General features: G+C 36.4%; 1 protein-coding gene across 1 annotated transcript in view; it reads right to left on the reverse strand.

Annotated features, from left to right (window-relative positions):
* btbd10b (BTB (POZ) domain containing 10b) overlaps positions 1-25,507 on the reverse strand; it is a 29,906-nt gene extending 4,399 nt beyond the window's left edge. Inside the window, exons 1-7 of the mRNA XM_022670057.2 lie at positions 25,314-25,507; positions 15,791-15,981; positions 14,245-14,536; positions 11,634-11,736; positions 6,059-6,179; positions 3,349-3,546; positions 1,817-1,927 (exon numbers count right to left, since the gene is read on the reverse strand). Of these exons, the coding sequence (XP_022525778.2) occupies positions 1,817-1,927; positions 3,349-3,546; positions 6,059-6,179; positions 11,634-11,736; positions 14,245-14,536; positions 15,791-15,941 (976 nt within the window). The 5' untranslated portion in view covers positions 15,942-15,981; positions 25,314-25,507. The remainder of the gene's footprint in view (positions 1-1,816; positions 1,928-3,348; positions 3,547-6,058; positions 6,180-11,633; positions 11,737-14,244; positions 14,537-15,790; positions 15,982-25,313) is intronic.
* Between the last annotated feature and the right edge of the window lie 511 nt (positions 25,508-26,018).

A 26,018-nucleotide genomic window follows, 5' to 3' on the forward strand; every position in this document is an offset into this window, starting at 1 on the left:
GCACACCTCTAGTGCCCATATTTTGCACCGGTCAAATTTAGGTTTAATGCATATTGCACATTTTCTGTTAGTACAATAAACCTCATTTCAATCCTGAAATATTACTGTGTCCATCAGTTATTAGATACATCAAACTGAAATGGCTGTTGCAAACACCCAAATATTTAGAACTAAAAATGTTTAAGATTAATAGGGGTGCCCAAACTTTTTCATATGACTGTAGCAATATAGCAATATATACAGTGCTGTAAAACAGTAAAAAAGTCTTTGCCACCTTACAGATTTCTTTTGTTTTTGCTTTTTATCATACAAACAAACTTTATTTTAGAAAAAGAAATATATTTCAGACAAAGACAATATAATTTGATTTAATGAAAATATGATATGGCCCTATATGGAAAAGTAATTTGTAGTGGCCTGGTCAAAGTCTAATTAAGATGCTATGACATGATCCTACACAGGACGTTTATACAAGAAAATACTCCAAAGTGTCTGAATTAAAACAATTCTTTAAAGAAACGTGGAACAAAATTCCTCCACAGAGATGTGAAAGACTCTTTGCCAATTATTAGCAAAGCTCGAGGGGGAAAATACTTCTGTACATAGGGGCTAGATTGGTTTGAATAGATTTTTTTGGCTTAATAAATTAAATTATAATTCTAAAACTTTTTTTTTATTTACTCAGGTCATCTTTGTAGAATATAAAAATAGTTTGAGAACTCTTTGCCCCCATCACTAGCATTGTGAGCCTGTTGGGAGCATTGGTTAAAAGTGCTGTATTATATAATGTGGGGGTGAACAAAAAAAGTTTGTACTCATTATCATGTTTCTCTACTATCCTATCAATTTAAGTAAAATAAATCAATCTTAATTTACTGTACAATCAGTCAAAAACATTATTATCTTGACAGGCCTAGCTAATGATAAATGATGTTGAATAAACAAATGAATAAACTACGCCACAGTGTGAACAGAAGGACCCAAAGTAATGAATGGGATGCAAAGGTTTTGGCACTCTTCCCATGTCCCGATGATGCAAATACACTAGTGAAGCACACAGCAATGTCCCATTTAATCTTAATCAAAATCTGCTGCAATGATATCAAACATATCATGTCTATATTGTTCAGTGGTGTGCAGTGAGGCCCTTCTAACCCTTCAGAGAAAAGGTGACAATAAATGCATGTAAATAATGACATCATTTTAATCAGGAAATATATATCATAGCTATTGTAAGTGTAAGGATTTTTTTATAAACTAACTAAAATAAAAAACAGCAGCTAATTCAAAGCATTAGTCTGTGTTTTTTTAGTTTCTACAGGACTCTTATCTGACTGACAGCGGTTTTAACCAATCAAAGCTTTTTAAAATAGCTTCTGCCACCACGTGACTGCATGCCCCTTCCCTGATTTTGAGAAGGGTGTAGTTATGAGTCTGTTAGCAAAGTCGAAGCAAGTCTAACCAATCAGATTCATGTTTTTTTACTCTGGGGGCGGAGCCATGGCTGTGTAACCCTTTCTCAGTGCTGTGGTGAAGGTGTTACGCATTGCTGAGTCATAAACGGAGCTCATGCTGGATTAATTCAATAGTTAGTTAACTATCATGGAATTGCGACTGTAAATGAGACATATATTGTGTCACATCATATTAAAAAGCCTTTTTAAAGGATGTCTGTCTTTCAATGTGAAACTAAATCACAATAATAGGCCGCCTGACTGGTGAGTTTTTGTGTGTACCAGAAGGGGTACCCACTACATTCACTGCACGCCACTGATATTGTTGGTGTTGAAATGAGAAACAAAACTCAGAAACCTACCTTCAATGCCTAATCTGATTTTCTTCAGCCCTCGTTCCTTCAAAACTGATTTGGCAACATCTCGGTTTTCAATGTACTTGAAGAAGCGGTAGAGTTTTGTACTGTATATTACTGAAAAACAAGAGGAAGAATTGTGTTATCTGCCACATCGTGACACACATTATCTCCATGAACCCAAAAATAAACAGAGATCAAAGGCAGCTTTAATAAACAGTCAGATATAAAAAGATAATCACTTTACAGTCAGTAATCGAGTAATTAAATTTTTATGTTATTTACAGAGAGGCTCATCTTATCATTAAAGCTAGAGTTTATGAACTTGCATGACTGGGTGTGACAAATGCTTGGAATGCTGCTTGATAAACAAGTGCTTCATGAGTTAATAATAAATCATTAAATTATTATAGAAGGAAGATAAATCTTCAAAATGAACTGCATTATCTTACAGATATCTGATACAGGGCTGTGTACTGGCAAGAATTTGGATATACAAATTATGATACAAAGGTTACAATTAGGGATGCAGGTGTGTGGGATTTCTGGGCTGATGCTGATATTCACATTTATAACTTACAGTTAAACAACACACCCCAATATAACTTTAAAAACAAATGTAACACTTGTATACACCTCACGTTTTAGCTTTCAACGACCTGAATACAAACGATTAAATAAAAGGTCTCTCTTAATTGTTTAGTTCCACATGTATTTAGCTAACTATTCCTTACAGACTATTCGCTATTTGTTTAAATATCTTTACAATGCAAACAGCTAAAACAAGCTTAAATAATAATGGCTTTTAAAGTAGAACAGGCAGTGTTGGCCAATTGTAGTACTGGCCAGCATTGCTTGGTCCTTTTCTAGTATACAATAAATACTTAAATACTAGTGCTGGGCAGTATAGCAGTTCAGTTAGCCACTCTCACTCTGTCCTGCCTGGAGAGAAATGAGAACATCACTTTATCTGAAGAGCTCCTGTTGCTGTTCCTTGCAAATAGGAGTGTTTTTATCCAAGTAAAATCCAAGTAAAATAGAAAAACAGGAGCAAACAGCAATTATTTACACAGAAAAGAGACTAATAGAATTGCACAATCGATCCACAGCTCAGAGAACATCTCCTCTCATCCCCTAGACTAGCCCAGAATCGGTTCTGGGTACAGAATCATTTATACAGCACAACTCCCTAAAATACTGGATTAAAAAAAAAAAAAGGCTTCAAGAGCAGTAACTATAGCCCTTTTTATATATATTAATACTGTAGCCTGACAGAGAAGATAAATAAAAGAAAAGTGTTATTTTTTTCCGATCAGAACAGTGGGATCTAACAAAAGCATACAACACTGGTATCTAGTGGGTAGGGTTTGAAACAGAACACTAAATTAGCCAGTGTCTGACTAGAGCGTAAAGTAATATTTTTAAATTGATCCTGTGTTTTTGAAAATCTATATAATATTGTTACACAAGTATTGGATACTTCAATATTCCAGTATTTTCTTATACACTGATTTAATATAAGGCATGTGGGCACTCACTTTGTGAATACTCCTCTCCCATCTGAGGTGGGTACTCCTCATCCCAGTCCACCACATCATCATCAGTGAGCACGACGATGTGGCACTCCCTCTCCCCACTCTGAGCACTCGCCACCATCAGCGGCAGCACCATCTCCTCCAGGTAGAACTCGAACTGCCGCCGTGCGCCGTCGTTGGACAGCTCGTGCATCAGGGCACCTGTGGAGAGCAGCACAGTCAGCACCAGTACTTCTAAGGCTGCATATCTTTTATTTAAAGGTTATAGCAATACCTCATTGTATTAGAGATAGGTTAACATGGCTCTTAAATAAGATAATAAGGTTTGCCGTATCGTATCAAACACAATTATATTGGTATAATCAAAACATACACATATACAAAAATTACATATTTTGATAGTGTTATTCTTATTGAAATGCATGCAATAAATATTACGCTTCTGTAATGTGATAGATTTCTTTTGTTACATTATATTATTCTTAAATGTTACATTATTCATTTTTCACATTATTAGTAGTAGTACAAATTAGGGGTGGGCAATATTATATCGTATACAATATATCGTGACACAGAAATATAATGATAGTAAAAATACATATTGTGATAATATGGATGGTTTGTCTTAAAAGTAGTCTATTATTTACTGTGAAGCTTTAAGTGTATTTATTGTATAATTGTTATAGTTTGCAGTTTATATGCATGAAAGTATTCTGCAATATTATTGGCTGCATTATATTATTTTATGCTATAATATTTACTTTGTCACATTATGATGATACTGTTATACTATTATACTATATTCCTAAAATTAATTAATTATTTTTCTGTTTGCCTATATTGCCAAGTATATATTTATCTCAAAAATACCCTGAAATATCGTGATATTATTTTAGAGTCATATCGCCCACCCCTAATACAAATCTATACAAACATATACAAAATCTGAGTCTATCGTTTGCAAAATAGAAGTTAAAATGTTTTAAACAGTTATACAAAACTGTTAAGTTTTATTATTTTGTTGCAGGATTATATATTTAAAATATATAAAAAAATATCTGTGTGGTCATATAACTAAGATAATAATATCAAAAAAATAAATTGCGATAATATTTTTGATGGTTAAAACATGAACATATTTTTATTAATTTCGACAATATACTAAAGCAACAAAATATATGTTTAAGTTTCACTTAGTATAAATATTAAAAAAAGTTAAAATATTTTCAAACATTCAGCAAAATCAAAAAACAAAAATCTGTAGAATGTTATCTAGTTTTTAAAGCAGTAACTTACCAGGACTTATTTTGTACAATATAATAATAATGTAAATAAATCACATGACATAAATAAATGCAGTGTAACACACATCTACCACAGTATAGGGGTTGTATGACTTGCAATTTTTTTAAGTAGTCATACAGCTGTAACTTTCATAACAAATCCTAAAGCAAGAGAAATTTGTGAGGTTGCAATTGTAGTTTTTTTTAAATGTTAAGCCTGTTAAACACAGGCTCTAAATAAAATTAATATATTCTATAAGTCTTTGTATTGTATTGTGTAGTCAACAAATATACTTTACTAAAGTATACCATTCTTTAATATACTCACTTTCAGCATCCTTACAGCTCCACAGTGTAAGATGTTCATAGATTAGTGTTTAGTGAGACACTATGAGCTTTTATCTCAGTAAAAATCCTCACTTTTAAAGCTCTGTAGTGCAGGGTGACAGCAGTTTTATACAGCTTGTGCAGCACAAAAACGTGAATTGCTTTTGTTTTTTCTCTTTACAGACAGCTTAATTGACAACTGCATGAGAAATATGCACATACTTTTGTTACTCGCCCCTTTAAAAATGTACAAAAGAAAATAAATTATGTAATTTCTATAATTATTAGAAAAATAATAAACGTAAATAAACCCAAAATGTTGACAAAAATATAATCTAACGAATTTCAAAACATAGAAACGAAAAACTTTAAAATTGTATTAATATAACATAATATAATATAACAGCTGGATCAAACAGTTTAGCGTCAGTCATAAGGAAAGCGCGCGCGGCATTGCGATTTTTATATATATATATAAAAAAAAAAAAACGTTAAAATAAATAAGGTCCTATCAAGTGAAGTAAAATATATGGCATTAAAAGGTATTAAATTCACATATTTATTGATATTTAATCAAGAGAAATCAGGCAAAATGCGCCCAGCGCGAGGCTATAAATAATATAAAAACTCAGTTTAGTTCAATAAATTAAGATGAGTGAGGATCTGTAGAGTTAATCAAATATTCTCAAATATAAAGGATAGGTTGAGGTTTTGGGGAGCTGTTTCAATTACTTGAAACTGAAACTAACTGAAACTGATATTATTCTGCGCACTTATAGACAGCCTTTGATTGTGTTTTAAATGATTTAAATAATTATTTTTTATTCATTTGAAATATTTTTAGTATTTTATTGATCAAACACCTCCCCCCTGTAAACCTCCCCCACCTCCCCCACTGTAAACATCGTCATCTGCCAATTAAGGAGGCATCGCCCAACCCTAATCTATATACTGTCTTAAACAGTATTATACTGTACTTACTGAAGCAGTACTGTAATATATCCCACAGCTTTTTATACATCCGATATGCGCTATCAGAGCAAATCCCACTGAACACTGAGCCTATTTATGAAGAGAGGGAGCGATACGGAGCGTATACTCACTCAGGTCCCTGCACTTTATCGTGCTGTAGTCGAAGGAGATGCACAGATAGTCACATGCTTCCCTCAGCTCAGGAATGGAGATTCCATCAGGGCAGCGGATTATCCCAGATTTATAGTAATCCTGCCAGTTAGGGAGAGAGCAGACAACACAAAGGCAGCCATTAGAGAGGCTGCACCATTCAAAGACATCATTCTGCAGCAGTAAAATGGCACAGACACCACGGCACTTCGAGTGCTGAAGAGGATTGTGAGCTGGCAGACTTGGGGAGGTGGAGTTCATTTAGCTATAGATAAAAGTGCACAGAGCACCATATATAGCACCATATAGAATGAGTGCAGTGAAGCATCCCACACATTACAATACACACATTAATAATATCCTCCTTCTCATGGACTGCCTGTTAGAGCTGGACGATATGACCAAAATTCCTTACACAATATATTTCTTAACTTCAGTCAAGATGCATCAGAAAAAAATATGTCTGTACCAACAAACTCTGAAAAATTATATTTTGCTCATTTGTGTAATGTTCCCTCAAAAGAATGTTAGTTAATGACAATGCTATTAATAAGTTGCATTGACATAAGAAATGTATTTAAAAGTCACATTACCAATATTTAAACATTTTCAATCATGACAACATGAGTAAATTTAGTGTACAAAAAATGGAAAGGATGCTCTATTACTCTGTTCAGTGCCTCTAGTCTGGAGGCATTTAAGTTTTCTATGGCATCCTGCCTGTAGATTCTACACACTATTATGTCTCATTAATATTTCAATAAGAGTCACATATTACACCTCTTTGTGCACAAGTTAGAACAGATCTATGGGCTGTACAAAACATGTTCAAAATCACTCTCACATAGGCCTGTCACGATAACTAAGTTATCAACTAATCGCATGATAATTTTTTAAACTGCGATCATTTTTGCCGACGTCGATAACAGCCATTGGGTCTCCGCACGAGTTTGTTTACATTGGAACGCTAGATTTCTATTGCTGCTCTCTCACCGGCTCTCTGTCTGAGGCAAAGTCGAATCTGTCAGACAGCGACATCTATCGGTTAATGAGCGTAGTGCAAAAAATGGTGTAATAGTATTATTATGCTAGTATATTATTACTGTGACAGACTGTCTTAAAGCTCCTTTGGGACCCCCGAAGCAGGAAAAAAAGCATTTTCTATAGTGGCGCTTTAAAATGACAATATTATCGCAATAATTTAAGGACTAGGGTTGCAGCGGTAACCGGTTTCACGGTATACCATGGTATTAAAATGCACGGTTATCATACCGTGAGTGTTTGCTTATTACCGGTAAAACGCAAGCCAGCGGAGAAACTCACCCGCGCATGCGCAACTCTGCTCCGCTTCAGCTGCTCAGCACACAGCGGTGAGAACAGCAGAAAGTGCATCAGACTAAACAAATCTCCGTCCGCCTAAAAAAAGGCTAAACTAAAATCAGCAGTGTGGGACTATTTCAGAGACCCGCCGAACGCACCCGAGGATGGTTATCCGATTTATAATCAATGTGGCCGTAAAGTCACAGCTAAAGGTGGACATACGTCAAACCTGTTCTCCCATCTCCAAGAACACCACCCCGCCGTGCAGCGCAAAGTATGTGTTTAGTTTATAATTTTAATGTGAACATAAATAAAATCTCTTTGTAGTCGTGCACAACCCATGCAGTAAGCGCCCGCAAAAGCGCTGAGTTATCCGAAATTTGGGCACGCAGGTACAGGCGTGAAGTGCGTGCTACGACGGATTCACGTGTCCGTGTAAAGGTGCTCGCCGGACTGGATGTGAAAGACGCCATTCATCTACATGCGTTCATTTTCAAATTCTGACGTGCCTGTTTTTCATGTGTTAAAACCAGACTCAGAAATAAATCCCCTCTATCTGGTTATATACCAACTTGGCAGTAAAACGGACGTTTACAACAGTTGTTGATCAGACACTGACCCAGGCTCAGTTTATCAGATATTAAATAATTTAAACTTAAATAATTGTACTGAATAGTTTAAACACAGGATCTTTACTTCTTAGAGGACATGTAATGTGTGTAACGTGTGTGTGTGTGTGTGTGTGTGTATATATATATATATAATTATATACACCCTTAATGCCCTTAAGAGTAGTGGAAAAACCTGGTTTCCTTCACCTAATGGTGTACAGTTTATTTTTTTTAAGGAGACATTATCTATATAGTTGTTCCAGGTTTCTACAATAAATAGTTAATTGAACAAAAAACCTTTGTTGTAATTTATTTAAGGGTCAGTTTAATAATATATGTAACAAACTGTGATACCGTGATAACCGTGATACCGCGGTATTTTCTGAGACGGTTATCATACCGTGAAAATCTCATACCGTTGCAACCCTATTAAGGACAACATATTGTCCTGAAAAAAATGTTGTTATCGTGAGAAGCCTACTCTCACATAAAGAGATCTCACCAGCTCTATTCTTGCCAGTTTTAATCCCTTTCAGAATGAGCCATTCAAGGGCTCTGTCCCTTTTACGCAAATAAGCTGTTGCCAAGCATTTACAACAGGCTCGTCTTAGCTTATGACTTGCCACAGATCCCTCCTTCAGACGAAGTCTGCTGAATAATCCTACTGTGTCTTAAGTTCTCAACCAAAATGACCGAAATGTTAGATCCTCAACTGATCTAGAGGTTGGGGCTCTGGTGGAGGGTTGATGGGTGAGAGGTGGTGCCAGGGTTGTTCTATGCAGATTTCCTCATTGTGACGTCACAATAAGAGAGCACCCAAACGGCTCTTAGAAGCATATGATTCCTGACACCAATCAATTTCAGCTGATTCAGAGAAAAGGGATGAATGGATATTTTTATTGTGCTTGGAGTGTTTATACAGGCAGTTGAGACCCAATAGTTAGTTGAAATAGTTTTGCCTAATAATAATAATAATAATAATAATAATAATAATAATAATAATGTCCCTCTCAATTACCAAGGGGATTCCTGGGAAACTTGCTGTATGTGGGCGAGCACTGACCTGTTGAAAAATGCCAGTTGGAAACCCAATTATTGTTCCTTATTAGAGGTGTGCCAAAAAATCGATTCACATAAGAATCTTGATTCTCATTTACTACGATTCAGAATCGATTTAAAATGTCCCAAAATCGATTCTGAGGGGCGGGTTTTAGACTGATTTTGGGCTGGGTATTTTTGTTGGACCTGGCAACCCTGGGGATAGCGCTTGTCCTTTCAAACGGAGATCTTCCAGACACACACAGAGCGTAGGTGTTTGAGAATCACCGGTAAGATGGCAGAACAAGCACTATATTACATTAGATTAACGTGTAGTTTCAATGTTTTATGGCAGAATGCTTCAGATCGCTAGTAGTTAGTTTCAGTAACTGTTAGCTAGCTAACTAGCTAACTTTCCAGTTCCACCTTAAATAACGCTACAGGTGGCAGCGGGCTGCAGCATTTAAGGCGGAACGGAAAAATACAATAAGCTAATCAGAGCTAATTTCAGCTCCTCATCACAGAGGAATTAAGGAATGGACCATATGAATTAATTTCTCCACCTCCTGCCCCCTTTCTGAAGAAATACAACGACCTTAAATTAACTAGTTAATCAGCAGCTGCTCCTGAACTTTAGCGCTCCACTGCTATCATCACATCAGCCCAGCAGCGTCACCTACACACCACCGCTAGTAGCCTGGTAATAAAGCAGTGTTATTTATTATTTATTTATTGTTCATTAACGTCATTGTGATATCCCAGTGATTCCTCTGTCACTGAGGACCCACATTCCTGCACATTTTATTGTTTTTGTAACACATTACCTGCTCCAGGACCAGTGTATATTATGGAGGGTTTTTTTTCAATAAGATTCATAAGCCAGAAGCAGAAATTTTTATAATTCAAATCGTTTTGAATCAAAAATCGATTTTGAATCGAATCGTGGCCCCCAAAATCGGAATCGAATCGAATCGTGAGATAGTAAACGATTCCCACCCCTATTCCTTATGACCATCTGTTACATGCAATGCTCCCCAGACCCTCACACAAGCAGTTGGGGCAGTGTATCACTCCACAGGAAAGGCAGGAATTAAGTGCTCACCACGAGGTCTCCATATTTAACTCCATATTCATATACAGTCTATTACAGGTACGGTTTGTTGTTTAGGACAATAGATGTCGGGCTATTCTTTAAAAAGTCGGTAAACTGGTCAAAATAGCTTAGAGTGCATCATAGAGAAGCGTGCGTAGCAGTCAATGATCTCTCACCAAGAAGTACACTACCCGAAAGTGTCCTCCAAAAGCCTTTTCTATAGAGAAGCTGAAGAAGCACATTTACGCCCTCTTGTGACAAGACCCAGTGTAACAGGTGAATACCTGTGCCAGGTTAAGTTTTGCAGCAATTTGGGGATCATTTCCTTCATTCGGTCACTGAGTGTATACTGATATGAAATTATTATCCTGCTCTACTGCCAGCCAGAAGAAAATGATTTAACACAGAGGTCAAATGGAAGGGCATTTTGCCAGACACTCAAAACCCTCATTACTGATTCCCTCTCATACTTTCACTCGCTCTGGGACAGCCCGGTGCCGCAGAGGCATTCTACTATGTCCTGAAATCAACCCCTTTACATAACCGTATGTAACACACACCGGGGCATGATTACGGCACCAGGTTGGGTGGCAGATTTAGGCCTGGAGCGGCCGCGGTTCAAGGCATGAACATATTGAATCAAGGCTGATGTAACGGTTTTAGCTCCGTTATTAAAAAGCAGATTCCGAGAAGCGTTATGCAATGTTACTCAAACCAGCAAACATAGTATGGAGTGAACTCGCAGCTTTTCACGTTAAATAAAATATACAAATGATTTTACACTTATAGAATAAAAACAATATATATATTTTCTTATAGTTAACATGCAGATGTGTACTTCTTAGCTCTACTTAAATGCAAAATCTTAGAACAAGCAATAAAGGCATTCATATTTACATCTAGCTATAATAGCACAGTCATGTAGAAAAAAAATAGAAACTGCATGACATTTTGTGGTCTTTTAAAGTAAAATTAAACAGTAAATGTAATCAATGATATGATCATTTTACAAACACACACACACACACTTATTACGAGCCAAAATAAAACAAAATTGAATCAGGAGCACCACATCAGCTACAAATGATTAGAAAATAGTAAGATAGAATTTTAGAAGACTAATTCAATTCAAATTCAAACCTTAGACTTTTAGTCTAGTTTGATTGATTGTAAGTAGTCGTTTAACCCAAGAGCAGACTGACAGATTAAAGAAGGAAAAAAAAAAGTCTGCAACAATTGTAAAATGTCATCATAGGTCCTACATACAGATTCACAATGACTGATATTAAAATACAGCATCAATCATCAGAATGAGACCTAACAAGGATTAGAAAATGTATATAAGGCACCTGAATGACTTTCGCATGACTGTATCTTTTTATTTCCCTTAACTACTTCAGAGTCTGTAAGCTTTACATTCACCTCAAATGTTTTGCAGAATTAAGTGTGCTGTAAATGTTTGAGAAACATCTGGAGACACAGAAGCAGACTTACCAGAATGGCCCTGAACACAGTGGAACTGATGCCCTCTGCCACCTCGTACTCTCCTTTCTCATTCGGGCGTGTGAAATTGTGTTCTCTTCCTGAACCAAACATTCTACAAGAAAAAGAGAAAAAACATTTATACAATGTAATCTACAGCTCTGGAAAAATCAAGAGACAAGTGATGAAAAAACAAGTGATAAGTTTCTTTGATTTTACCAAATTGAAAATCTCTGGAATATAATCAAGAGGAAGATGGATGATCACAAGCCATCAAACCACCAAACTGAACTGCTTAAATTTTTGCACCAGGAGTAAAGCAGCATAAAGTTATCAAAAAGCAGTGTGTAAGACTGGTGGAGAAAAACATGCCAAAATGCATAAAAACTGTGATTAAAAACCAGGGTTATTCCACCAAATATTGATTTCTGAACTTTTAAAACTTTATGAATATGAACTTGTTTTCTTTTAATTATTTGAGGTCTGAAAGCTCTGCATCTTTGTCATTTCAGCCATTTATTATTTTCTGCAAATAAATGCTCTAAATGACAATATTTTTATTTGGAATTTGGGAGAAATGTAGTTGTGTAGTTTATAGAATAAAATTACGATGTTCATTTTACTCGAACATAAACCTATAAATAGCAAAATCAGAGAAACTGATTCAGAAACTGAAGTGATCTCTTCATTTTTTCCAGAGCTGTACACAATTTAACTAAATTAGAATCTATAGAATCTCTTCAGTTCTTAAATGTGAGCATGTTTCTAATGCCTGGCCCACACTGCAGTTCTGATTTCTAAGATCCTGACTGATGTTAACATTGTGTGATACCACTCCCACACATAATAACAGATTCCCTTTTTGGTTCTTTTGTGGTCTTGAGTCATCCTTCAACCATCAGAGCCCCCACATCGTACGATCTGCCCAGAATAAACCCAAACATGCTTTCAGATTATGCTCACCAACATTAATTGGTTCTGACCAATCATCTAGCTTTTCCATATAAGATATTCTGGTGCAAGACAAGCATATATTCTGTGGCATTTGTGTTAGGAGTGGGTAGTATAATAATATTAAAATGTATTATGATCCATTATGTTTCTTACATTACATTACATTACATTACATTACATTTCATTTGGCAGACGCTTTTGTCCAAAGCGACTTACAATAAGGAAGTACAAAAGTAATAGGAATTTAGATAACCCATTTTTAGATAGGGCTTAAAGGAGGTCGAAGGGAAATAAAGGGATAGAGAAGTGAAGGAGGGGAAGAAGGAAATGGGGTTAGAAGTAGTTAGTGTGTTAGAGGTGTTAGGAGAGTAAGTGCTCTTTGAAGAGCTCTGTCTTCAGGAGTTTCTTAAAGATAGCGAGAGATTCTCCTGATCTGGTAGTGGAAGGTAGTTTGTTCCACCATTTGGGGAACTCTGTATGAGAACAGTCTGGATTGCTTTGTGTGAGTGTTTGGCAAAGCAAGGCGACGTTCATTGGAGGAGCGCAGCGGCCGGGAGGTAGCGTAAGCCTTCAGGAGCGAGTGCAGGTAGGAAGGAGCCTGTACTGTCATCACCTTGTAGGCGATTGTAAGAGCTTTGAATTTGATGCGAGCATCAACTGGTAGCCAGTGGAGCTCAATGAGCAGCGGGGTGACATGTGCCCGTTTTGGTTGGTTGAAGACCAGACGTGCTGCTGCATTCTGGATCATCTGGACCGTTTCGGTGATTTACGATATGTTTTAAGTGCGTTTTAATGTGAATATCATCAGACATACCTTCTCATTCAATTAATGTTCTTCATTTTTCTATTTAGTCCTATTTATTTATTACTATATTAAAAACGAACAAAATAAAGGGTAGTAACAGTGGTATTACATAGTAAACAAGTGTCAAAAAGTGTTAAACAAATCAGAATATGTTTTATATTTTAGATTCTAAGCAGCATCTCTTGCTTAGATTAGACAGTTTTGCACATCTCTGTTGGATTTTCTCAGTCAGCTTTATGAGGTAGGGTCACCTGGAATTCAGGCTTTCAGTTAACAGCTGTGCTGAACTCATCAAGAGTTAATTATTTGAATTTCTTCCCTTTTAATGTGTTTGAGAGCATCAGTTGTAAAGTAGTGAAGAGGTAGAGTTACAGGTATACAGTGAATTAATTAAAGAAAAAATTAATTTAAGAAATGAAAGTCAGTTAAACATTATGATGAAACTGGCACTCATCAGGACCACCTCAGGAAAGGAAGAGCATGAGTTCCTACTGTTGTACAGGATAATTTAATCAGAGTTACCAGCCTCAGAAACTGCAAGTTAACAGCTCCCCAGATAAGAGCACCTAAGTGCTGCTTCACAGAGTATTTTGGTTTGTTTGACACTTTTAAGTCACTACATGATTCCTTATGTGTTCCTTGATAGTCTGAATCACTTCAGTATTCATTTATTATGTAGGCAATCAGAAAAAAAACTTTGAGAATGAGGAAGATGTGTCCAAACTTTTGGCTGTTACTGCATTATAAATAACATATCTATATTTTAGTGTCTATTAACTTTATCTCAAAATGTTTCCAAAGAAACTGAAATAAATAAACTAAAAACAAAGACTACAAGATTAGTACTACTAATGTTCTCCTTACCTGCCCAGCATAGTGTTGGGCTGTGCAGTAAAGATGGAGGGGTCCACTACGAAGCGCGTGTTGTCCACGATGAGTGTGACCCTCTCTGAGGTCCGGATGCTGCGGGCTCCCTCCTTGGCGTTTTCATACACGAACACCATCTCGCCCACGCCCGTGCTCTTAAAGGTGCCCTCTGAGCTGGACAGGCTGCTGTTACGACTGCTGATCACCCCACTGCTGCTGCTGCTGGAGCCGCTGGGAGAGACTCTCTGAGGCCTGGGGCTGCTGGGCCGCGATGAGCTGCCTTCTCGTTCTGCAAAAACAGCTCATGATTAACACATGAATTACATATTTAAAAACGACGGGTACTATATTTAAAGACTGTAGAGAATCTGCTACGAGAGAGAATCCAGTCTTCCCCTCAGTGACTCAGCAGATTACCACAGGCTTTTAAACAACACTATTCATTGTTCCAATAACAGACAGCTATTTCCAGACCTGCCAAACCAGAAAGAACACAAATCACCCCCTCCTCCCCCACAAAATCTATCATTTCTAGGATAATAATCGGTTGCTTGATAAATTGATATAAACTATATATTTGACATCTTTTTTTAACAAATAAAAACAAAAAATAGTGCATATACATGTAAACCATGTTGTTCATCAGATTTTCTTCAGCATTTATCAATGGCTATGCAAATAAAAGAGTCAGCATCAGATTTAGATTTAGAAAAAGAGAGAGAGCAACAGAAATAAACAAATAGAGAAAGAGATACAAAGAAAGAGGCGCGAGAGAGAGAGAGAGAGAGAGAGAGAGAGAGAGAGAGAGAGAGAGAGAGAAACAGAAAGACAGGGAGCAAGACACAGTGAGAGAGATAGAAAGAGAAAGAGAAACACAGAGAGACAGGGTGAGAGACAGAAACAGAGAGAGAGAGAGAGAGAGAGAGAGAGAGAGAGAGAGAGAGAGAGAGAGAGAGAGAGAGAGAGAGAAATAGACAGAGTGAGTCTTCAGCACAGTGACAGTGTTGACAATTTGGAAGAGACTGACAGAGAAAAAGAGAAAGACAGAGAAAAAGCTAATAAAATTGAAAGAGAGAGAGAAAGAGAGAGAGTGAGACAGAGAGAAAAGAAGTGAGAGAGACAGAAAAAGAGTGAGAGAGACAGGGAGAGAGAAAAAGAGTGAGAGAGACAGAGAGAGAAAGACAAAGAGAGAGAGAGAGAGAAAGAGACAAAGAGAGAGAGAGAGAGAGAGAGAGAAAAAGGGTGAGAGAGACAGAGAAAGAAACAAAGAGAAAAAGAACGTTTTCAGCACAATGACAGTGTGTTGACAATTTGGAAGAACATATAGTGTGAATGAAAGTATTGGTTAGTTTGATAGTTAGGTTTCTGGGTTAGCGTTTGTGCTATATATAAGTGGCTAGCTCAAAAGCGCAAATGGTCATGAACGCATCACACAATATAGACGTCATGGTGAAATCAGAGATCAAACGATACGCATACTTTAAAACATGGAATCATAATAATTCACACACGTTGGCAGGTCTGATGAATGAGAACCTCTCACCACTAGTGTGCTGGCGTGTGGGTGAGGTGACGTTTCGGATACAGGGTGTGAGCTGGCCTTCGCCGCGCTCGTGAGAGGAGTCCCGTGAGCGGTCACTCGACCGGCGATCTCGCGAGCGGTCACAGCCTCCACTGGCACCATGCAGGCTCATCTTCAACCGATCAGCCTCAAGATTGGCAGGCCTGGCCCCTCTGCAAAGAAGAAGAAATAACAAAACAAAAACATATAAAACACCACATTAGTCATACACATTATACACAGATCAGCCTTAACATTCGCATTACCTGCCCAATACTGTGAAGGTCCCTTGTGCCACCACAACAGATCTGATTGGCAAAGTCTGTCCCTATAATTAGAATTTTGACTTATTATTATCCAAAATATAGACACAACCTAGAGCTGGGCAATATATAGAGCTTTTAAGAATTATCAATATATTTCCAAACAAGATATAAGATCAGACAATATCATTTATATCGATAGCTGTATATAACCACAGCTGTATGTTAATGAAAGTGCAAAGCGTGTAAAGGTTGTAAAATGAAGTTTTGTCTCAGAAGTGCCTTTTTTTTATTAAGATAATGGGATGAAAAAATATCAAGATATGTATCTTATTTCACTTTCAGCTTGAAAAAAATAAGAAAGACATTACCGTATTTTTCGGGCTATAAGGCGCACTTAAAATACTTATTTTTTCCCAAAAATCGTCATTGCGCCTTATAATGCAGTGCGCCTTGTGTATGGATTTTGCTTGTGTTTACTGACCTCGATTTTTATGTGGTGCACGGCGCTCTGTTGTGCAGAATTCCTCACCCACGCCAGAAAAAGATCCCCCTCTTGGGCTAGCGCGCGGTTACCTTTGACTGCCGTACTGCCTCTCGGCTGTGGTTCAGGGTAGCTAGTTTCCACTGTAGCTCCGTGGCCAGAACAAGGTGCCGGTAAACTTTCCTTTCCACCCGTTCTGGGGTAATAGCACAAACTGTTTCTTTTTAGCGCCCACTTCTAAGTAAAGTTAACCTCTTAACACGCGCTGGCCCACCGGCGGGCCAGAAATATTTAATATTTCATAACTGGCTGTGTTTCTGAATAGTTATGAACAGTTACAGGTTCAATATAGACATCCAATATACCATTTTAAAGCTTAGAATCTCTGCTTTTGAGCTATTTAGCCTATTTAGCAGAATATCCTTTCAGAAAATAAACATTTAGGGCGAAATATGCCTTGGTTATGATTTTAATAATTCATAACTCTCATATTTGCGTTTATCGTTCGTCCATATTTCATCGAATGCGGTCATGTCATACACCATTCGAACCGTCTGGCTCTCCGGATTCCAGAACTGTGCTTTTACTGTAGGATGTATGTTTCATGAATTAGAGCTGCGTCAGAGCGCATGTTTCCAGTAATAAAAGGCTCTCCTTTTGTCCTGGGGTAACCTCCGGTCACTGCCGCCACCCCCCGAACACACACCCGCGCTCAGCCACAGGTCCTACCTTCAAAACGCGTCCAGACTAAAGAGAATCCATCAATCCAGTCTCCTGTAATCCACAGTTATATCCAAACAGCGCTGGAAATCACTTCATCCAGAAATGAAACTTATCCAATCTTTATCTCTGTTTTAAAACCGTTTTATTCACCGAATTCGGCACAACACGCTATTATAGTCAGAAGCCTCGCGGAGTAATGCGGTACTTGCTGTGCTTCAACATAATATTATGGTCTGTCGGAGCGTTGCGGCTACCGTTGTCAGGAGCCTCGCGGAGTAATACGTACTTGCTGTGCTTCAACATAATATTATGGTCTGTCGGAGCGTTGCGGCTACCGTTGTCAGGAGCCTCGCGGAGTAATACGTACTTGCTGTGCTTCAACATAATATTATGGTCTGTCGGAGCGTTGCGGCTACCGTTGTCAGGAGCCTCGCGGAGTAATACGTACTTGCTGTGCTTCAACATAATATTATGGTCTGTCGGAGCGTTGCGGCTACCGTTGTCAGGAGCGTCGCGGAGTAATACGTACTTGCTGTGCTTCAACATAATATTATGGTCTGTCGGAGCGTTGCGGCTACCGTTGTCAGGAGCGTCGCGGAGTAATACGTACTTGCTGTGCTTGTTGATTTATTGCTCAGAGATGTTGTTATTTTTCACAGATATTGTGAAGGATTTATTGCTCAGAGTTATTGTTACTGATATAAATAAAGTTTCATTTAGTGCGCCTTATAATCCAGTGCGCCTTGTGTATGGACTAACACTAAAAATAGACCGTTCACTCATCGTGCGCCTTATAATACGGTGCGCCTTATAGTCCGAAAAATACGGTAGTTTAAATCCATACAGCCCATTAATGTGAAAGAGCCTTACTGCTTTATGACTCTTTTATTTTATTTATATTATATTTATCCATGAATTTTAAATCTTTTTATATTCCAATTTCAATGTATGAATTTTCGTAATCATCAAAACAATCAATGGGCTTTAAAAAAATAAATAATGTGTAATTAATGATTTTAAAATGACAGCACAGTCATGATTATTTCTGATAAATCATATTCAAAAACACTGTTTATTGAGACAGGCCTACCCTTGACCTTGTTGCCAATTCACTCATTACCCTTTCTTTGGATGACTTTTGAATACCAGGAACACCCAACAAGACAAGAGGTTCTGTAGAAGTCCTAGTCATCAAAACCCCTATCCGGACGGGATTAGTTTCTCAGGGGGACGTCTGTGAAAAATATTTCATACTTTTACTAAGTGATAAAACTGTTGCATCTGGACTGCATGTGAAAAAACAGGAGGACCAGTGAGTTTTTAGGCTTTCTCTGTAACGTGAAATCACGTTCAGTAGCTCCTCCATTTCTGCTCGCTGTTGTGTTTACGTGCATCTCCACGAAAACGAGCAATTTTAATAAACGCGAGGTGATGAAACTCAGATGTGGATCTGGACGGGACTAAATGTACCGGAGGACCTTGGAGTTCAGGGAAAAACAGTAGAAAATTCAGCCTGTAATTTTCTCAGTAGACGTCTGGGAAAAACACATTCATGGTTGTTCTGGATAGGAATAAAATCACAGAGGACCCCCCATAAAAGAGAAAATACTCCAGGAACCCCTGAGAAACTAATTACATCCGGATAGGGCTAAAGTGTATAAACAAATATTACATTTGCTGATTTTCCCAGCCTTTAACCTACCACTTGAAGCACAGCAACTGACTGTTGATTGTTGATTGATTGTTACCCAAAATATCCATTTCTTTTAAGAGAAGCCACTGTAGACGATTATAATCAATGAATTGAACCTCACCCTTCAGTGGTTCTAATGTTATGGCTGATCGATGTTTGTGCAGCCTGCTGTTTCACTATCAGCACCAGATAAGATGACTTCGCAACATAAAAGGATATGCTCTTAGCCGGCCTCAACACTTCCAGTTAGCCAATAATGACACACAGTCAAACTGTTACACACAGTGAGTAAATATACTACTGATATACTGAGCAAACTAAACATTAAAAACAATACATACAGCCTCTAGTTAAACTATGAACAGCACGTTTAAAAAAAACAGCCATTTTAAAAGCTTAAAGGCCAAAACTCACAGTGAAATAGTTGGCAGATCAGCCTTACCAACCCCATTTTGTCCTAAAAATGCTCTCTTTGTGCAAATGAAATATGAAAATGAACTCCAGTATGCGCAGACTGGGCTGGTTGTAAAAGAATGCTACCAATGTGCCTGATTTCCCCCTAAGAGCCAGTTCTTCAGGAAGATAAAAAGCCCCAAGCAGGATCACACCCTTAAACTGAAAGATACTTTTCTCTCCAGCCCAAAACTTAACCCATGTTCACAAAGGCAGAGCGTAAAACACACGGTACTGTGAGTAACTGAAATTACTCCACTATGACTCAGGGCTGGTGTGACTATGAAAACTTGAGATGGCGTATTTGTATTAATATAAATCAGGGGTTCTCAACTGGTCTCAGGCCAGGACCCACATTTTCTCATGGTCATTAAATCACGACCCACTTTTTTAGAATACAAACCAAACAAATTTATATTAAAAAAAAAAAAAAAAAAAAAAAGCCTTCAAAAACCCATTTAAACATACATACGCATGCAAAGTAGGGGTGGGCGATATGGCTCTAAAATAATATCACGATATTTCAGGGTATTTTTGCGATAACGATATACTTGGCGATATAGGAAAACTAAAATAATTAATTCATTTCAGGAATATAGTATAATAGTATAACAGAATAATCATAATGTGGCAAAATAAATAACATAGCATAAAATAATATAATGCAGCAAATAAATTTGCAGAATATTTAGTGCAAAACAATTATACAATAAATACACCTAAAGCTTCACAGTAAATAATAGACTACTTTTAAGACAGAACAGCGATATATGGATTATTAATATCATGATATTTCTGTGTTACGATATATTGTATACCATATAATATTGCCCACCACTAATGCAAAGGGAATTTAAGCGCAATTTTTTAAGAAGCTGAGGAGGAACATCAAAACAGCTCAAAATAAATAAGGCCACAAAATTAGATATTTTATTTCTCTGCATATCTGTGCATTCAGAGAACATTAGTAAGTAAACTCTGTAAACCCCAAATACAAAATACAAGTACAATTTTAGAGGAGCATTATTTATTTATACATATATATTTTTTTTATTAAGTTTTATATTTCAAGCCATACATGGCCTGCCCAGAACCTGTCACTGTCTGTGACTCACTTTTTGGTCCCTACCAACCACTTGAGAATCGCTAATATAAAGCGATCCAGCGAACAGGGTTTGGGCCAGTTTAAGACTTATTTACATAAATCAGGTATCAGCCAATTTACTGGTAGTACAGTCTTTTCATCTGAACTGGGAAATCAGACTTTCCTAGTTCCGAATAGGACATTTTAACTGGAACGCTCCTTAGGGTTTCCCGCAGTGTTTTATAGTTAGGGCAGCCACCTTGATTACGCCCCATGCCCAAAAAATGCATAGAAATGAAAGAAAGCTGCATCACGATGAGATGACGACAGAATGGCAGCATCTGTTCGAGCTTCTAATGTCATAATATTTAGGCTTGTTATAATAATGACATCATCAACTTATCGTACAACATAAGAACATAACCATAGTATTTTTTTTTTACTGAACTTAGTATTGCTCATTGTGTTTATTACTTTTATACAATATTTTAACATTTGAACATTTCAGTTTTAATGCTTTAATATTACTAAAAATCATAAATTTTTAATTATATGAACCAGAACCAGTTTTAACAATTGTGTCCTCAAGGATTCGTAAACAAGCTCGGTGGAAAGTTCTTATTGGAGCATAAAAAAACTCCATGATATTTCCATGATATCTGAAGCTATATATTTATCTCACAACATATTTCATCGTTCTGTCAATACAATAAAATTCCGACACAATGCTGATATCGATATGAACAGAAAAGCCGCTGCCCTTGGTGAATTTAATAACATGCTAATAGAGCATACTGTCAAAACGATAAGAAAATGTATCTAGATATTATAAAACATCAATATATTGTCCAGCTCTATCTGAAACTAAATATCACAGAAACACACTATTTTACCAGTGAAAGAACTGCAGGACTTTCTTTGTTTTAAATCTTCAATGAACAGCACACACACAATCAAAAGATATAAAAACCCAAATCACAGCACATTCACCCACTATAAACCAGCTATTACACCTCATCAGACAATTAACAACAAATATATATACAGATATCAGTCCAGAGACCATTACACACATACAGATGTGTAAAGTGTTTTAAAGAAATTAATAGCAGAATAGTCCAGTACAACACAGTGATATTTAAAAAAAAACACTACAAAAACTGAATAAATGAGCAGAGATTATTCTTATGAACATGCTATTAGAAATAAAGTAAAAATAAATTTTACATCAGTATTAATCAGCAGCACATCTTTTCTAAATTGGTAGCAAGTCACTGAAACTCAGCATTATGCATCAGAATGGCTAGTGGGGGTAAAATAACCTGATCAGGACATTCCTATAAAAGTATACCAACATTTTTAGCTCCACTAAGATTTATATTTGAACAGTTTATACAGTTTTTTTTTTTTTCGGTACAGTTTATATTAATAATAAATATTAAATGGATGCACTTCACAGGGCACTGAAAGTCTTTGAGTAGTTTATGAATTATACACAGCTTTCAGATGTTCACCTTAAGTGAAGTGTTTTAGGTAAATATAGCTGCTTTTAAAGCTTAGCAGTCTGATAACAAAAATACTGGATTAGTTACAGCCTCAGTCTTATCAGTGCCGGAAAAGTAAAAGTAGTACTCCATCCTCTACATGGAAAACTAAACTGTTTTCAGTTTTCATAGTAAATATTTGAGTAAAACTGCAGCCCTCTCAATTTCCAGATACAGTAACATGGCTGCTCTGAACAGTAGAAAACCAGGAAATTCCAAAGATAGTTTTTCTTTTAGACCACCCTGTAAAAAATAGACAATATAGATGGCCAAACCTTCTGGTCAACTCAGGAAACACAATAGAAAAGCAGAGCTATGTTTTTTAATAATCAATCAAAGAAAAAAAAACAAGATTTTAACAAAGGTGTATAATAAAACAGTTTTTTCCATTGCTTACACAGAGTTTAACCATATTCATCAAACAAGTAAACATGGCAATTTTTACAGTAATGTGATAATTAATGTGATCATCAGAGGGAGTGGGGGGTTTCTAATGTCTTATATTATTTAGGATGGTCACAATAATTAAATCAACTTATCGTGCAATATATGAATGTAACCCAAGTCATTTTTACTGACCTCAGTATTGGCCATTGTTTTTGTTACTTATTTATCATATCTTAACATTTTAATACTCTAGTTTTAATGTATGAATAATAGGGGTGGGCGATATGGCCCTAAAATAATATCACGATATTTCATGGTATTATCGCGATAACGATACTCTTGGTGATATGACATAAAAATAAAAAATACACTACTGCAACAAAACAAAACTTACATTTCATTATTGTATTCAATATGATATTGCACACCTCTAACTAAGATATAAAAAAAAAACAAGAATTTTAGCAGATTTGTAACAGAATGATTCAGAATGTCATAATAATAATTCAGAATAATAATAATGCACTCCATATATCTCCATATATCCAGGATTAAAGTAAAATAAATTATTTCTTTTGCTTAAAACAGCTACAAAAGTAGTACCCTGATGTGATAATTATGGGTGATTATCGCGTACGATACAACATGGCACACCCCTAATGAATAAGATTAAAACTTTTTAAAATTAATAAAAACATTTAAATATAATAAAATATATTAAAATTACAGTAAATGGCAAAACAAATACAAAAACTGCTTTCAAGAATATTGCGATATCACGATAAGGGTTTTTTTTTTATTGTGTCACATTTTTTGGATCTTAAATGCACCCAATACAATATGGCACCCCTAGAAACTTAGTATAAACACATCAAATAAATCAGTTAAACTGACCTTTGCTTCCAGTACGTTGGATATTTAATCTAACAACTCTAAGCGTGACTACAGTTAATAATTTCTTGGATCACAAGGAAGAACTAAAGCGTTGAATGCATAACCCAACCGAGTTTATGACTTACAGACTACGGTATAAGCAGGCTGTTGGTGAGTGTGAAAATAAGCACAATCACTTCCCGTTGTCCTCAATTTCCAGTCATTGCTATTGCCGGTTCACACAGATCACATGACTGACTGTGGATGTGCTGTCATTACACACTCCCCAAACACATCCATCTAAATTATTCTGCATTGACGTGTATGGTCACAGAAAACTGAACCAAAATAATTAAATCTCTAGAAATTAATCCTTCAGCAATAGTCTGAAACATTAGAACAATTTAACTAGACATATCTGACCAGAGACACGCTCAAAGTGAACCATGAAAGCTAAAGCGATACTACCACCACCTCAGAAAGACCCAACTGACCTATCCAGATCTAACTAACTAGAAATACTTCAGTATAAATTGCGAACTGTTTTCATAGAGTTAGATAACATTAAATCCAAAATAGGACTGTAAGAACACAGAAACAATTAAAACCTGGTAGCTTGAAATGGATTTCATTAAACAAACAAATAAAGTGCAAATAAAGAAATCTGGAATACATTTTTGGAAAAAATAAACAAAACTAATTTCATAGATTTTGTTGACCCATAAAATATATTTAATCCAACACGAAATTTAGCACAGTTTCCATTTTTAGTGATTAATCTACCAAAGTAGTAATAGTAGTACTATAAACAAGCTTGCTTTAATGATGTTTGGTGAACAAACACACAAATAAACTAGTTAAAAAGGCAATATAACATGTAAGTTCTCAAATATTGATACTTGTTGAGGTCATGCCCATTAAACAGATCTGTAAACTGAGTTTTCACCAGAATAAATTTTAAGTAGAGTTAGGTTTTATCACTGTTGTTCTTTTCAGGCTTGAAAGATCAGAAAGCTGATTTAACAGCTCAGTGCTTGTTTCCAACTAAAGCTAACTCTAAGCAAAATCTAGCCAAGACAATGTAATTTTTAACACAAATACTTTTTGGGCAAGTTTATTGTACGATATATATATATATATATATATATATATATATATATATATATATATATATATATCAAGTTTCATTCTAATCAGATATTTGAAAACCCTCGAAAAATGTTATGAAAAGTAACCAGGTGTCCAGCTTGCTTTTATAAATGTTTGTTGAACAAAAAAAATAAATAAACAAAATAGACGAAATTACAATAATAAAATAATGTTGAGGTAATTTCCATTTATTGTACGATAAACCGATAATGTACTTATCTTGACAGGCCATAAACAGATCTGTAAATTGAGTTTTTATCAGTATAAACTAAGTTAGGCTTTATCACTGTTGTCATTTCAGACTTGAAAGATCAGACAGCTGATTTAGCCAGCTAACAGCTATAGCTAACAGCTCAGTGCTTTTGTCTGCCAAGTTAAAATAAATAAAGTCTAAGATAAATCCAGCATGGATAATGTAAGCTAGCTAGCTGAGCAAGTTGTTTCGACTTTATAGATGTAAAGTAAAGTTGTGTAAAGAGTGTAACTTAAGCTATATCAGACAGTGGAGCTATAGCTAGTTAACTACTGACCCTATAGCTAGGTTAGATAACACAGCTAAGCTAACTAACGTAAACTAGCCAGTAAAGTTAGTCCCTATTTTATTGTCCTATACGTCAAACGTAGTAAGTGTTTATAAGCCAGATAACTAGCTAAACAATGTCCCTAACAGCCCAGAAAGCGCTGGAAGTCTCCGAGCTTCAGTTGGGCAGTTTTGGCTCTGAACAGTAGCCGTTTCCGCTGCTGTGGGCTCGGTTAGCTACAGCGCTGCTGTTAGCTCAGATCTGAACGGGATCGGGCTGAAGGCTGAACAGTCAGCCGGGCTTCTCCGCCTCTAAACCCGCAGTTTCTTACCTCTAAGCCGGCATAGGGCCTGGTGTTGTGTCGGAAGGCTGTTCTGGAAAAGTCAGGGCGCAGAAAGACACAGAGAGACCGGGGGAAACGGGGGGAATCGGGGAAATCAGGCGGAATTCCAGAGATGTCTCCGCATTTTCCAAAAAAGCAAAATCGCTCCTGCGCCGCCGCAGCAGCAGCCAGAGAACAACACACACACAAGTATCGCGAGAACCGGTGATTGTATGCAGGGTAGTCTCGCGAGATCAGGCAAGCAAGTCCACCTCAGCCGTTGGTTGTTTTTTATTTATTTATATATTTTTTATTCATAAATAATATTTTTGGATAAAATATTTTTTTCTGGAAATATACCAAAAAATATATTTATTTCTAACGGAAGTAGAATGGTCTTATAATAATATAATATATTATAATATTATTATAATACTACATTAGTAAAAAGTGGAAGGAAATCAGGTGGGGAAAAACATATTATTTAGGTTAATTTCCCAGGTAACAATTTTTGGTTAGTAACCCGTGAAAGCCCAATCCCAAACTGCTATCTTATTATTCTGTGATAGTAAGTCATTATTTTGAAATAGTAAGTCATTATTTTTAATTAACAAAAAAAATGTACATTCTCTCCCAGGCACTCTAACTCAAGGTATATTAACCTAGCTTAAAATGTATTTTTTATATATAAATAAATAAAATAAATAAAATAGC

Source organism: Astyanax mexicanus, chromosome 16 (assembly GCF_023375975.1).
Source record: "Astyanax mexicanus isolate ESR-SI-001 chromosome 16, AstMex3_surface, whole genome shotgun sequence".
In the NCBI taxonomy this organism is placed as follows: domain Eukaryota; kingdom Metazoa; phylum Chordata; class Actinopteri; order Characiformes; family Acestrorhamphidae; genus Astyanax; species Astyanax mexicanus.